The sequence below is a fragment of the Panthera onca genome, chromosome C1, assembly GCF_046562875.1.
Source record: "Panthera onca isolate mPanOnc1 chromosome C1, mPanOnc1 haplotype 2, whole genome shotgun sequence".
Taxonomy (NCBI): domain Eukaryota; kingdom Metazoa; phylum Chordata; class Mammalia; order Carnivora; family Felidae; genus Panthera; species Panthera onca.
This window is the reverse complement of record NC_138346.1, coordinates 129,323,218-129,339,860: the sequence shown is the minus strand read 5'-3', so window position 1 is coordinate 129,339,860 and position 16,643 is coordinate 129,323,218. Positions and strand designations below refer to the sequence as shown.

The window sequence follows — 16,643 nt, the reverse complement described above, 5'->3', positions numbered from 1 at the left end:
TGTTTCTTCAAGATTAACTCCAACTCCCAAGTTTCAATGTTCAAGTAACATTATGATAACCACTTCTAAATAAAAGTTACCATTCAGACATCTCAGTACCTAAGAGCAGGCTTAGATCCAATCTCAGAAAATTGAGAGGCTGTACCCCAAGGACACAGAGCTAAATTATCACTTTAAGATATTTTACAAAATATCCATGACTTCTCCAAGGATCTGGCTGAAGGTAGGCCTTAATGTAGAATGGAGGCCCTGAAGGTCAGGGATGAGCACAATCTTTACTGAGAGAGGAAAGTGTTAGATCTGTTCAAGGCACTTCTCTCTATAAACTTAATTTCCTCATTTGGAAATTGGGAAAATCTCAACCTTCTAACTCCAAATAGCCAAAGCAATCTTGAGAAAGAAGAACAAAGTTAGAGGCATCACACTCCCTGATTTCAAACTATATTACAAAGCTTTTATAATTAAAGCACTGTGGTATTTGGCATAGAAACAGACATATAACGAAACAGATTAGACAGCCCAGAAATAAATCCATGCATATATGGTCAATTAACGTACAACACAGGAGCCAACAATATACAACAGGGAAAGGACAGTCTCTTCAATAAATGGTGTTGGAGGGGTGCCTGAGTAGCTCAGTTGGTTAAGTATCTGATTTCGGTTCAGGTCATGATCTCACAGTTCATGGGTTCGAGCCCCACATCAGGCTCTGTGCTGACAGCTTAGAGCCTGGAGCCTGCTTCAGATCCTGTGTCTCTGTCTCTCTCTGCCCCTCCCCCGCTCGTTCTGTTTCTCTCTGTCTCTCAAGAATAAATAAACAACATTAAAATTTTAAAAAATAAATAAATAAATAGTGTTGGCAAAACTAGACAGCTACATTCCAAAGAGTGAAACTGGACCATTACCTTACAACCATACATAAAAATTAACTCAAACTGTATTAAAGACTTGAATGTAAGACCAGAAACCATAAAACAGAAGCAGTAAGCTCCCTGACACAGGTCTTGGCAATTGTTTTTTTAAATCTGACACCAAAAGCAAAACCAACAAAAGCGAAAACAAACAAGTAAGATTATATCAAACCAAAAGTTTCTACACAGATACGTGAAAAGATGCTCAACATTAATCATCATCAGGGAAACGCAAATCAAAACTACAATAAGATATCACTTCACACCTGTCAGAATGACTAAAATCAGTAACACAAGAAACAACAATACAAGGTGTTGATGGGGATAAGGAGAAAGGGGGACTTTCTTGCACTGTTGGTGGAAACGCAAACAGGTGTAGCCACTGTGAAAACCAGTATAGAGGTTCCTCAAAAACTTAAAAACAGAACTACCCTATGATCCAGCAGTAGCACTACCAGGTATTTACCCAAAGAATACAAAAATACTAATTCAAAGGGATACATGCACCCTGGTGTTTATAGCAGCATTATCTAAGTAGCCAATGGAAATAGCCCAAGTGTCCACTGATTGATGAATGGATAAAGAAGATGTGGGTATATGTACACAATGAAATATTACTCAGCTGTAAACAATGATAGAATCCTGCCATTTGCAACAATACAGATGGAGATGGAGAGTATTACGGTAAGTGAACAAAGTCAGAGAAAGACAAATACCATATGATTTCACTCATATGTGGAATTTAAGAAACAAAAGAACTGAGTAAAGGGGAAGAAGAGAGAGAGAGAGGGAAGAGACAAACCAAGAAACAGACTCTTAACTACAGAGAACAAACTGATGGTTACCAGAGGGGAGATAGGTAGGGGGATGGGTGAAATAGGTGATGGGGATTAAGGAATGCACTTGTGATGAGGACCAGGTGTTGCCTATAAGTGCTGAATCACTAAATTGTACACCTGATATGGTAGAGGGGGGGAAAGAGGGAAGCAAACCATGAGACTCTTAAATATAGATGAGGGTTGATGGAGGCAGGTGGGTTGGAGATGGGCTAGAGGGGTGGTGGGTATTAAGGAGGGCACTTGTTATGATGAGCACTAGGTGTTGTACCTAAGTGATGAATCACTGAATTATTCTCCTGACACCAATATTGCACTGTATATTAACTAGAATTTAAATAAAAATTTGAAAAAAAGAAAATAAATAAATAAAATAAAATAAATTGTACATCGAAACTAGTATTAAACTGTATGTTAACTAACTGGAATTTAAATAAAAACTTTAAAAAATTTTTTAAGTTTCTGCACAGCAAAGGAAATCATCAACAAAAAGAAAAGACAACTTACGTAATGTGAAAAAATAATTGTAAACCATGTATCTGATAATGGACTAATATCCAAAACATATAAAGAGGTCATACAACTCAACAGAATAAAAAAAGTCCAATTAAAAAAGGGGCAGAAGATCTGAATAGACATTTTTCCAAAGAAGACATGCAGATGCCCAACAAGTATGTGAAAGACGCTCAACATCATTAATCATCAGGGAAATGTAAATCAAAACCACAATGAGATACCACCTCACACCTGTCAGAATGGCTAGTATCAAAAAGATAAGAGATAGCAAGTTTTGCTGAGGTTTGGAGAAAAGGGAACTATTATGCACTGTTAGTGGGACTGTAAATTGGTGTAACCTCTATGGAAAGTTCCTCAAAAAATTAAAAGTAGAACTGCCATATAATTTAGCAATTCCACTTCTTGCTATTTATCCAAATAAAACAAAAACACTAATTCAAAAAGATATATACTCCCCATGCTTATTTCAGCCTTATTTACAATATTCAAGATGTGGAAACAACCTAAGTGTATGGAAACAACAATCAGTGCATGAATGGATAAAAAAATTGTGGTATATATATAATGGAGTATTATTCAGCTGTAAAAGAGAATGAAATCTGGCTGTGACAACACTGATGGACCTCGAGGGCATTATGCTAAGTGTAATAAGTAAGACAAAGACCAATACTGTATGATCTCTCTTATGTGTGGAATTTAAAACACACATAAGCTTACAGATACAGAAAATAGATTGGGGGTTGCAAGAGGCAGGGTATGGGGGTGGGAGAAAGGGATGAACTGTTGTGTTCTATTTACATAAATTGAATAAAAATTTTAAAAAATAATCTCAACTTCCTGTTAGAATTAAGAGAACCTTTAAAAGTGTCCTGAAATAATTCCTGGCACATAGCAGGAACTTGATAAAATAAATTGTACTTTGACTTGTATACCTATTCTAAAGAAAAGCTTACTCAGAAGCCAGCATTTAATAATTATGGCTATGGGAAAAATCCTAATTGGTCTCACTGGCTCTATTATCTCCTCTTTCAATGGTTTCTTCTGTTGTCAAAGTTGCCTTCTTATACCAGAGCATGTCAGCATCACATATAATTCAAAGCTCTCCATGACCCGTCACCAACCTATAGCAGTAGCCTTATATTTCACTGTATCTTCCTATTCACCACACATTTCCAAATGACCAGGCTACTTGTGATTTCCCTAATGCTCCACAAACCCTCTCCCACAACCCCACCACCATTTCCATGTTACCACTCAAGCTATCTCATCGATTTGGAATGCTTTGTAAAAGTCTATCTACACAATTATCACCATTACTTGCTGTTCACACACCCTCCTGGACTTCAGATGAGATTTGCCTTCCTCCCCTCTGGTGATCTGTGGTTTTAGTTAGCTAAAGTTTCATAAGCCTCTCCTCTCTCCCACTCCTCAACCACTCTTCCTTGTTCACAAGCTCCTACCTCTTCGCACCTTAACTGGGATAGGTCTGAGTAAAACAGTCCTCTCTTTGTTCTCATTCTACATCAATCTTCTCATGATTTATTTGGTTTCCCAGGTACCCTGATACCAGGAGACTGTGCCCAAGAGAAGGGATGAAGTATTCTGGTCAGTGGAAAGTATAAAGTCCACACACACTAATACTTTTGCATTGTGATACCTCTAGATCTCGTGAGTAATTTTAATTAATCTATCACCAAGGAACTGATCACCTTGATGAAATTAATAAAGTCAAATTTTGGAATCAGCAAGGCCAGGTCTCCAAGCCTGGATCAGTCAGTCTAGTGAGGCAGTTCTTCATTTGAAGCTTGTTGTGGCCAACCGGCCCCTTGCCACACTCTCATTCAGTTTCAGCAGGGAACAGGATTCGTTGTTCCATAAAAGCAAGGAGAAGTATTCAGGATTTTCCAGGGTTGACTCAATCAACTCATAAGCTAAAATAAGAATTGCTTCAACAAGTATGAAATAATGGATCTAATCTTTAAAATTCTTCCTCTCAAATGTTTTTCAACCAGAAGGTAAAAAGAAAATTTGTCCAATGGCAACCGGTTCTCAATACTGACCTCCTTATAACAGCTGAAAATATCAAGAATAAAAATGAATGAAGAGTGTTTGTATTTACAAATAAAATAGCTGGAGAAGTAAGAAATATGTTGTTGTGTTATTATTATTCCATCTACCATCTGATAGAAGGAACTATGAAGGAATTAGGAAACCAATGTTCCATTTTGGCTTAAAAAAGAGAAATAAACCATGATCATTTGCTGCAACATTAATTCTAAATGCAGTGATTTTTGTTAAAGTGTATAAAATATTTTCAAGCTCAGATTTGCAAACAATTGTTTAAATAGAAAAAGGTTAACACAAGCTTCTACCAAATGTAGAACATATAAACATATAAATGTTAAAACCAAATACCATGGTATGTATACCTAAACCCAATAAAAACAAGTTTAAAGTTAGGATTCAATGGAGAGTAGTAGAAAACACAAATAGATTTCTGTGGATATTGAGGATTTTAAGTTATTAAAGAACTTTACCAAAATGATTATTTAATTTATAGATTTTATAATAAAAAAATGTTTTAACAATTATTTGGTATATGTTTCCTTTTAGAAAAGGACAGATTTCTCTTTACCACCCAGGTATTATCGTACAATTAAGTGATTTTGGTTATGACAATAATTTGACATTTCACTTTTAAATTAATCCCATATGTTGTGTCACTTTTTCATAAGCTGCACAGCTGATGATTACTGCAGGAAGCACCTTTATGATGTTTGGGGTGAGACCCCTGAAAAATCCCTTTTTTCCTTCATTGTTATGTATCTCTTGAATGAGGTCAATCATAGAAGTTGTTGTTCCTTTTTCCTCCAGTGCTATAAATCGAAAAAAAATCAGTGTAATTCAATATTTAGTCTTTATACATTAAGATAGTCCAATGATTAATGAGAATTTACAGAAGCTAAAATTACTCTAGAATTTACACAAGCTAAAATATAACTCTCTCCCTACCTCTAGAATAGTCTTGTGCTATCCAGTACAGTAGACCCCAGAAACGTGTGTCTATTTAAACTTAAATTAATTAAAATTAATTAAAACTAAAAATCCAGTTTCTTAGTTGCATTAGCAATATTTCAAGTGCCTGACTAGTGGCTTTCATACTGGACAACACAGAGATAAAATATTTCTATCACTGCAGAAAATTCTTTTGGGCAGCACTTGAATGTCTTTCATAAGGGACCTCAACAAAGCATTTGGAATTGGGTATGACACAGTTTGATAGGGCAATGGATGGGTGATTGGATGGATAAAGAGATTCCCCACCTGGATTGCAATCTAAATTAAATCTGAAAATCTTACCAACAAGAGGAGAAAACAAATGTCAAAGAATATCACTTGCCACATGACTCCTTAAATAATTTACTGAGGAATATAAAAATAGAATTAGATAAGGTTTCTTTTTCTTTTTGTAAAGTGATAAAGGTATTTTCTTAAAATCTAAATTGCTAACATTTCACTTGAGAGGAAAAAACCAGACAATCTCCCTTCCACCCAATCTCTCCTTGCTAAGGGGATTATAATGTAAATGCAATTCCACAAATGTATTAAGTTCCTGATGCAGAATAAAACAATGATAGCAGAACTAGGGGAAAATTGCATGTTTGCATTGAGTAACTGTTGACTTAATTTGAAGAAAAAAATGTTTTCTATTGTTAGACACGGTACTTCCTAATTATAAACTCCTTAAGGAGATCACCGGTAACTAAAAGAAATGTGGGAAGTCCCAAACAGAACTTTGGAGAATAAATAAAATCTAAAATTGACAAAGTCTCTACAATAAAAGAATAAATTCAAGACATGTGCCTTAAAAATCAGAGTCTGCTTTTGATTTATCAATTCTTCAGTTTTTCTGCTTTTGAAATCAGAAACAATAAACAGGAGCAATAAAGACATTTTAATTTCTACTCATTTAAAACAACCTCATTTTTTAAAACTGTTTTTAACTTAGTTTTTATTATTACCTCATTAAAGTTATCTTAAATCACTTTTTAACTTATTACTCCATTAAAAAAAAAAAACTCACCTTGAACTTGCATGCGAGTTCTGACAAGGTTCAGAGGGAAGCTGGCTATTTGACCACAAGTGTGAGACAGTGCACTACATCCCAGCAAAATTATTATCCCAGGGTCTACAGAATTTGTTGCATAATGTTCTAGCCAATAATTCTTCAAAAGCTGACAGAGAAGAGAGTAGTAAATATCCTTTAACCATTATGCAAGAGTAAGTAGAAAAAAGTGTGCTGCTTGCTCAATTTCAATAAACATACTGGGTAGCTTCTCTTCTATAATGTTTAAGTTCATTTATTTATTTTGAGATAGAGAGAGATCATGTGTGAGAGGGGAAGAAAGAGAGTGAGAGAGAGAGAATCCCAAGCAGGCTCCAAACTATCAGCATAGAGTCCCATGCAGGGGTAAAACTCACAAAACATGAGGTCATGACCTCAGCTGAAATCAAGAGTTAGACGCTTAAACAACGGAGCCACCCAGGAGCCCCTTGAGTGGCTTCTTGATTTGAGATTTACACTGAGCATTTTCACTTAAACCCTTCAGAAACTTGACAAGTCAATACTGTCATCTCCATTTTATAAATTGTATAAATGAAGAACTAATTCAGAGAAACTAAGTTATCAAGTCACAACGCTGATAAATGAGAGGCAACCTTAATCACTTGGTTTTAGTAACTGTTCTTTCCAAAGTCTTTACAAAAGATCGTTCCTACTCCTTGTATAGAGGAGGTTATCCCTACTGTCCTATCATGGACAGGGCATAGTGATGTTTTCAAATAAATGTATTCACACAACCTCAGTTTGAGTTTTCCTATGTTCTGTGTCTCTCTGCATGTGTTTTGCTTATTTTGTTTGTTTTGTTTTGTCTAATTGCTTTGGTTTGTACTGACATTCAAACACCCAAGCAAAATTCTGAAGATTCTCAGAGGGATTAACAGAATAATGTAGAGAAGACTGCATAATCCACTCTAGGCTAACAAAACCACATTTTCTGAACTTTTAAGAAAGATTCATTTTTCCAAATTTGCTTTTCCTTGAATAAAAGTTATTTTAAAATGGTGGGTTTTACTTTATTTTTTTTTAATGTTTATTTATTTTTGAGAGAGACGGAGACAGAATGTGAGTGGGTTGGGGCAGAGAGGAAGGCACAGAATCTGAAGCAGGCTCCAGGCTCTGAGCTGTCAGCTCAGAGGCTGACGCAGGGCTTGAACTCACAAGCTGTGAGATCATGACCTGAGCTGAAGTCGGACGCTCAACTGACTGAGCCACACAGGTGCCCCTAAAAACAGTGGGTTTTAAATATCACTAAGTGCTTTTAGAACTGTTCATTTATTAAAGGATACAGCTTTACCATTATACTGAGGCAACTATTATGAAATGTATAATTTGATGCTTCTGACAAAAATACATTTCAAAATGTCTTTACTCAGTGCATTTATTAGTCATGCAACAATAAAAAGAGAAATATGCAATGTCAATCTGGCAAGAAAGCAAAAGATATTGAACTATAAAAATAAAAGAATGGAGGGAGCCCAACATAAACAGGAGCAATAAAGGCATTTTAATAAGACGCAAGACAACAAAGAAGAAAAGAAATACATGCTATCGTATTCAATACTTTAAGCTTCTATAAAAGGTATGTACATTTTTTTAATTGCTAAACAAAATTGGCTATCTTTTGTATGATGGTGGTACCACCTGCCAAAAATACCACTGGACCCATGGCTACAGAGCTGTCCTTCCTGCACTGAGAATGAATTGAAGTTCTGCTAGTCACTTACTCTCACCTGGTTCTTATGACCAAATGGTATATATTGTTAAGACAGTCTATCTAAAACACATGTGTGGTCATAAAAATGAAATGATTGGTTGGAAGGGGAATAACCTGGAACCCTACCTGATCAGCAAGCACTACACTATTAGGATATTTGGCCTGTCTCCATGCTGTCTGCCCCCCCCCCCGCTGCCCCCCCTGGAGCCCCCTATTACTCCTTCCCTCGATTCTCATTTTCATAATGGGGCAGTAACATCTCAGCTTTCTCAATTTTAACTGTACATCAGATTCTTCTAGAGAGTAAAAAACCTAAACCCTAGGCCTCCCCCCAGAATAGTTAGAAGATCTTAGATGTAGCCCAAGAATCTTATTTTTTAAAGAGGTGATTCTGATATGCATCTAGAGTTGAGAACCAATATTTTATCAGCATTTAGGTCTATAATTATTATCACTGAAACCAAATTAACAAAGAAATACCAAACAAAAAGTTATTATTAGAATACAAGACAAAATGAAAAGCAAGCCAAATAAAAGCATTCAATTCAACCAAACTTCTATCAGAAGCTATTCCATGTAAAGTCATTTATAATCTGATTTTTAGAATGAAGACTATTATTATACCAAATTTTCAAATCTAACACATAATGTCATAGTAATGAGAATAAATTCACCTCATAAACAGCCAAATCTATGCCTGCATAAGGTAGAATACCTAGAAAGTTAGGAATATAACCTTTGAAAAAGGTTCTAACACCTTCTTGTTTCAGAAGCTTCTTGCCACAATCAATAATCCCAGAATACTGTCCAGTTTCACCAAGAATCATTCTGGTCTTTAGAACCTAAATGTGAATAATATTATAAAAATATATTATATTCACTCAACTCATCTAGAAATTCAATAAACTGTATTATATTACAATTTTTACTATCATAGAAATACAAAAAGAAAGCAATTTTAAATAATGATTTTAACCTCTCCCTAATTGACTATTTTTTTAATGTTTATTTATTTTTGATACAGAGAGACAGAGAGAGTGCATAAGTGGGGGAGGTGCAGAGAGACAGGGAGACAGAATCCCAAGCAGGCTCTGTGCTTATCCGCACAGAGCCCCATACAGGGTTTGAACTCATGAGTCATGAGATCATGACCTGAGCCAAAACCAAGAGTTGGATGTTTAACCAAATGAGCCACCCAGGTGCCCCGGCTATTTTTTTTAAATATTTATTTATTTACTTAAGAGAGGCAGGAAGGGCAGAGAGAGGGAGAGTGAGAGAGAATCCCAAGTAGGTTCCATGCTGTCCACACCGTCTGCTCAGAAACCTCACAAACCATGAGATCACAAACCATGAGATCTCACAAACCATGAGATCATGACCAAATCTGAAATAGAGTCAGATGCTTAATGGACTGAGCAACCCAGCCACTCCCTCTCTGACTTTTAATTATAAACAGTTGACACAGTACAGAGTTTTTAAAAATCATTTAAATAGGAAAATACAATTAATCACTGTGGTTTTGATGGATAACATCTGTCCAAACTTCTTTAATGTGCTGTAAGGTAACATATTCTAAAACAAACTCATTTGAGGTAACATTATTGCTTCAAAATAAAGCAACTGTAGACAAATTCCAAGTTTAACAAAAGTAAATGGTCATGTTAAAGTGAAGAACCAATATGGAAAAAAATTTTTTGTGTGTATATTTAAAATACATACTCTAAGAACTCTTGTAACAGTGAAGTGTATTAACTATAATTATTAGATATGACAGGCTCATTTTGTGCCCATAAAGTAATAACATAACAGGAGCTATGGGGGCAATAGTAGGCTTGAGTAGTCTGTCTGTGATCAACATTCCTATGCAGTTCTCCTTATAGAACATTTCTGTTTTCTTAAATTCCATTAATTTTTTTTTTAATTTTTTTTTCCAACGTTTTTTTATTTATTTTTGGGACAGAGAGAGACAAAGCATGAACGGGGGAGGGGCAGAGAGAGAGGGAGACACAGAATCGTAAACAGGCTCCAGGCTCCGAGCCATCAGCCCAGAGCCTGACGCGGGGCTCGAACTCACGGACCGCGAGATCGTGACCTGGCTGAAGTCGGACGCTTAACCGACTGCGCCACCCAGGCGCCCCAAATTCCATTAATTTAACGTAAGGAGCTCCATATATACTTAGAGAAATGGCTCTCCAAAACAGCCAAGACAAAAAACAGCATAAACTTTTTCTTGATTGGGCAAATTGTGTTATCTTGTTGGAGCTGCCTCTGAGCCATGAGTTAGAAGGCTTTGCTTGAAGAAGTTCTCTGAAGGAGGCACACTTTGGATAATCCCATTCTTAAAACTCTCTGCCCTCTCCAGGGCAGTGAACTCTCCTTTCTTACCCAAGTAAATCTTTTCTGTCTGCTTCACTGGTAGGTTTTTTTCCCCACTCACTCCCTAAATTAAGGTCTTCTCCAAGTTTTCTTCTCAGTGTAAAAAAAAAGTAAAGAAAAGAAAAGAAAAAAGCACCACACACTACTTTTTTCTAAGTAATCTCATGGTTTTAACTAGCACTTCTTTGCAGATGACACATCAAGACTTGAAATCTCTCAAGTCTCGGTATCACATTTGCAACTGCCCGCTGAAAATCATAACCTGGTTGTCCAACAAAAACTCAAATATGTGCAAACCTGAACTCATCATCTCTCACCACCTGGGCCACTTCTACCACTCTCAAACTCCATTAGAGGTGTAACTCAGATGTAACTCTCCTAAACACTTAAGCACAGAACCCGGACAGAGCTTCACCTTCTTCCTTTCCCTCTCTCCTTCCTGCCACATCTCGCACTGTCGGTTCTTGTGACAACTCTAAAAGGACTCAGTTTCCTCCAGTCAATGTCATACTCCAAGTCTTTACCATCACTCCCCAAATGATGGCAGTATCTTGTTTATCGTCATCTCACATCTCCCTCACTCTAGAAAACTTTACCAAGATTATATTTCAGCTTCCAAAGTCTTAAATGGCTTCTTATTTTTTAAGAAATTAAAATTATATTTCTTACATTGCATTCAAGAGCCTTTCTGATCTGCCTCCAACCCATTATCCATGGTATTATCCAGTGTCCAGTCCAAACCTAAAAATCTGCTCCTTTGCCTCCATTCCTTTAAGTCATTATTTCCACCTAAAATGCTCTTCCTCATTATCTCTAAATGTCCAAAATTTAAGCCAAACTCACATATTCTATTTATGTCTTTCATGAAATCACTAACTGGAAATCATTTCTCCCCCGCTAAATTTCCATAGTACTTCATATTGATCTCTCTTCTAGAATTCAAATTTTCTATTATGGATCATTGTTATTGATGTACATTTTTATCTCCTCTTCTAGACTGACCAAATGACCAAATCATGATTATTGATGCACATTTTTATCTCCTCTTATAGACTGACCAAAATGCCTCTCTGGCTTATCTCTGGATCTAGACAAATGCCTTAAACTTAGTGACTATGCAATACAAATTTGACATGATTAATGATTAAGTGATTCTATCAATCAAGCAAGCAATCAATGAAATTTTTTTCTTCTTGATACATGTATGTATCTTCTTGATAGGTCTACAACACTACCTTGATCCTAAATAAACAAAAGAAAACATTTACTAGGTCCAACTAACACTCACTAGTGTGAGATTTAAATCCTGTAGCTAGAAAGCTGTTTATTGTACAAAATCCTGATCTGGGATTCATTTACTTTAAAAAGTTATAATTTGCACTGAAAACATTACTTTACTTACAGTTTTATAATAATACATACCTCCATGGGGTAAATACAGGTCTGGGCAGTTGCACCAGCCAATGAGCCAGATACAAATCTCTCAGTAATTCCTACTTTAGCATCATCAAAACTAAGCCATTTTTTATACTGTATAAATAAAAGCATTGAAATATATAATATTACTGAAATGGAATATATATATATATATACATATATATATATATATATCTCCATATATTGTTTCTAAGTTTATAATGTTAATTAGTAATATAAAATTATTTGAAAAAGTATTCCAGACACCTAACATTAGCATCTAGAGAGATACTTGATTTTAATTTTTACGCAATTAGTTGTCTAAAATAATAAGTAAGACTTCTATTTGGCCTCCTTTTTCCTTTTTCTTCCCCACAGAATGAGTTAGCAACATTAAATCACGTAAGCATATTAATGAATGTACTATTTCATAAAGGGCATGCAAATGACAAAAAGGGACAGAAATTGCATCTGTTATCTCTTTTTAGCCCCATGTCTTAGATATGCAAGGTACTTAATATTGCTTGGTTACTGGATAATCAAGAACAGTAACTTAATGTGAGAGGCTCCTTTTGTTACAAGGAACAATGGTTTACTCTGGTTAGCTTAAACAGCAGGGAGGTTATTGCAATAACACATGTGGAAATAAGGAAAACAATAGCGTAAAGGTCAGGCTTCGCAGGAAGTAAAGTAAGTCAAGTTTCATGGAGACTGAAACTAAACTCATTTAGGATCCAAGACAGCCTTAGCAAACTGATTATCTTGTCACCTGTTAGGTAAGATGTCTTCCTGTTTGCTTTTCCTAGAGGTCTATCATCAATATAATTCAACTAACTCTGGTTCTCAAATCAGTAACTCCCCATCAGAAAGTGTGATTGATTCAGTGAAGGCAGAGACTGCTACATGTTCCCAGCACCTAGCACCCACCACCTTCTTCTTCCTTTTAGTAGCACAGCTGACTCAGTTGCCAACTACATTTCCCTCCTTTCTTGCAATTAGGTTGTGTGGCTAAGTGGCTAATTTTAGCCAAAGAGATATGAGGAGAAGCTGAGTGTGCAAACTCTGACATCTTCTTCAAGTTGCCTGTCCTGGACACCTCTTTCCTCCACCTCAGGAATGGCAAAGACGGAAGCAACCTCTGAAGCTAGGCACTGAAGATGGCAGAGATGTGCTGTTAGCCATGGACCACTTGCCTCTATCTCATTTAAGTTGTTGTGTTTTGGAATCTGTTTGTTAAAACAGCTTAGAATGAACCCCAACAAGAACGGAAATTGGTTACTAGATGTAGGGTACTACCATAACTAAAACCTAAAATATGTGGCACTGGCTTTATTGTTAGGACACAGATATTACAGTCTAAGCAGATGATGATCTTTCTAATGCTTTGTGGAAATGCTTGATAAAGCGTCTGCTGTGATAATGTGGGAGGCAGATGGTGTGCTTTTTGAGCCTGAAGTTCTAGGAAAACTGATGGTAAAATCTCAGAATATTGGTCAGTGTTGCATGTTCCTTGCTGCTTTTGGCACAATCTATAAGATATGAGGTAATGTATCTCTCTGCTTTTCTGCTCTCCAAAGCCAGTTTGCAAGCAGAAATGGAAGGGAATGGAGCTCTGCTATGGGAGTTTTCTGAGCCTGGCTTTGTATTCAAGAATGGTGGGTTTCCAAGTTGGAAAGGCCACCTGCTTCTGTACCCCAACAGAAGGAAATAAGATTGTCCTAAAGCACTTGCCTATCTGAAAAAAATCATATTAGGGGCTCTGTCATTTGATTTCAGTTTATTGTTTCAGTTCACATCAACATAGCCTACTATAAAAATGAGAGAGAAGGGGAATGACTAAGCACAGGAGCTAGAAAATAAAATATCAGAGAAGAGATTTTTGGATGTGGTTATGCTATGTGGTATTGACTGGAAACAAACAAAGAAGTCTAAGAAACTTCTGAAACAATTGTATACTAGAAAACCCATAGCAAAGCCTACAAGACCCTATGTTCCATTGATCTCTAAAGCAATTCTCAGGCCCCCAAATGTAAGCAGGCAGACACCTGGCCGTGGCAGACACTTCCAGAGCTCTGCATCACATTTGGACAGTTCTGTACAGACTCACAGACTCACTTCACTGACAGAACACCATCAAAAACAAAAGCCTTTCATCTCTCTGTTTTGCTGCCTCAGGGCCTTCTCTGAAGCTGTAGGAGACTGTCCAGCCCAGAAGTCTGGGGAAGTTAAAGTCATAAGAGCAATCCTCATATAGTATGGATATAAACTGGCAGATAAATAGCTCAGCTCTCTTCTTTCAGGCAGATAATTCTGAGAACCATTCTGTATACTTCCTAGAAGTTCCCTCAGAATCAAGCCCCTACTTCCTGTAGCTGAAACCTCATTTATGTACCCTTATATTGGCTTTTCTTCCTTCCATGTCTCACTGTCCCTGCTTCTTCACAAATAAGCTAGCTGTACCCAGACTCTGTTTGAGGGGAGCGGGGGAACCCAAATTAAAACAGTTGGTATTACTTCAAAAGTGGCCCTATGCACCAATTGAAAGCCAGAAATTGTCAGAGTAGATCAAAAAAACAAGACCCAACTATATGTTATCTATAAGAAATCCACTTTAAATATAAAGACACATACAAATTAAATGTGAATGGAGAAAAATATACCATGCTGACACCAACCAAAAGAAAGTGGGGTAACTATATTAATTTCAGACAGACCAGACTTCAGACCAAGGAAAGTTACCAGGGATAAAGAAGGGCATTACATAATAATAAAGGGGTTAATTATCTAAGAAGACAAAACAATCTTTAACACGTATGTGCCTTACAACAGAGCATCAAACTACATGAGGCCAAAACTGATTGAAGTGCAAAGAGTAGTAGATGAATCCACTATCATAGCTGGAGATTTCAATATCCTTTATTAGAAATGGGCAGATCCAGAAAAAAAAAAAAAAAAAAAAAAAATCAGTAATGACATAACTGAACTCAACACCACCATCAATCAACTGTATATAACTGACATCCAGATTCTTTCATCCAAGAATAGCAGAGTACACATTTTTCTCAAGCTCACATGGAACATTCACCAATAAAGACCACATTCTGGGCCATCACACACACCTTAACAAATTTAAAAGAATGGGGATGCCTGGATGGCTCAGTTGGCTAAGCATCCGGTTAAGCGTCCAACTTCGGCTTAGGTCATGATCTCACAGCTTCTGAGTTCAAGCCCCCATGGGTCTCTGTGCTGACAGCTCAGAGCCTGGAGCCTGCTTCGGATTCTATGTCTCCCTCTCCCACCTGAGATCTGTCTCTCTCTGTCTCTCTCTCTCAAAACTAAATAAACATTAAAAACAAAAAGTTTAAAGAATGGAAAGCATACAATGGCTGCTCTGAGACCACAGTGGAATAAAGTTAGAAATCAGTAACAGAAAAACTATTTTTAAAATATCTACCAAATTTACCAAAATATGTGGAGATTTAAAAACACACTTCTAAATAACACACAAGCTGAAAAGGAAACCTCAGGAGGAATTTTAAAGTATTTTGAACCAAATGAAAATAAAAACACAATTTATCAAAAGGAGTCGGAAGCAGTACTAGAGGGAAATTTATAGCATTAAATACATATATTAAAAAAGAACAAAGACCTAAAAATCAATAATCTAAGTTTCCACCTTAGAAAACTAGAAAAAGAAGAGAAAATTAAATCCAAAGTAAGCAGAAGAAAATATGCAATAAGAATTAGAACAGAAAGCAATGAAATTGAAAATAGGAAATCAATAGAGAAAATTAATAAAATCAAAAGCTGGTTCTTTGAAAAGTGGTCCTAGAAAGTAGACATAGAGAGTGGATCACTCACCAGTTACTGGACAATTATGGGATCTTGGTTGGTAAATGGGATGATGATAATCTATGGTAAGCTATGGCATTACAATTACTAAGATTCATAGTCATGGTGGGTTGGGATGAGATATTCATAGGCAGCAAAGCATTATATTATGCAGTTGCCCTAATACTTGAACAGCACGGGGAAAATTACAAGATTGTAGAGGTGGCTGGCTCTAATTCACTGTCTTAGAAAGTTTGTTTTTTGGGGTTTTTGTTTGTTTTTTCTTATTTTCTTTTTCCTTCCAAGATTTTATTTAAATTCAAGTTAGCTAACATATAGTGTGGTATTATTTTCAGGTGTAGAGTTTAGTGATTCATCATGTCTTAGATCCTTTTTTTTAAAATTATTTATTTTTAAGAGAGAGACAGAGACAGAGTGCGAGTGTGAGAGGGGCAGAGAGAGAGGGCGACACAGAATCCAGCACAGAGCCTGATACGGTGCTCAAACCCACAAACCATGAGATCATGACCTGAGCTGAAGTTGGACGCTTAACCGACTGAGCCACCCAGGCACCCCATGTCTTAGATACTTTGAAGGCAGATAATGTCAAGGTTAGATCAGCTGATTATCACCTTAAATCATATTATGAACACCGTAAGGCCTTCATATAAGCATTTAAAGAGAGCCTCATGGATAACTACAAATCAGGCCCAGGATATAAATGTAAAGGTAACAGTTACTAAGGAAACCATGTAGAGTCTCAAAAGGTCTCCTATGGTAAAGTGAAGACCCTCGCTGGGGAGGAGTAAGACCCTGACACATGGGATGGGGACATTTGGATGTATATGCCTAGAAAATGTAGACTCTAGCACCCTCCAATTTGGCAAAAAGTTGCCTCCTTCCTAATCCTAGAGCAGAGA

The 16,643-nt window shown here is 36.5% G+C and overlaps 1 protein-coding gene across 5 annotated transcripts in view; it reads right to left on the bottom strand.

Annotated features, from left to right (window-relative positions):
* Positions 1–3,917: 3,917 nt before the first annotated feature.
* The window catches only part of LOC132672668 (mitochondrial adenyl nucleotide antiporter SLC25A24-like), a 51,004-nt gene continuing 38,278 nt past the window's right edge, over positions 3,918–16,643 (bottom strand). The window contains exons 7-11 of one of the 5 annotated variants that reach the window (XM_078451603.2): positions 11,899–12,006; positions 8,775–8,942; positions 6,348–6,498; positions 5,030–5,139; positions 3,918–4,336 (exon numbers count right to left, since the gene is read on the bottom strand). In XM_078451603.2, coding sequence (XP_078307729.2) covers positions 4,328–4,336; positions 5,030–5,139; positions 6,348–6,498; positions 8,775–8,942; positions 11,899–12,006 — 546 coding nt within the window. In that variant the 3' untranslated portion in view covers positions 3,918–4,327. Of the gene's footprint in view, positions 4,337–4,831; positions 5,140–6,347; positions 6,499–8,774; positions 8,943–11,898; positions 12,007–16,643 lie in introns of those variants that run through there. The other 4 variants (XM_078451605.2, XM_060624939.3, XM_078451604.2 and 1 more) reach the window with 4 other exon arrangements.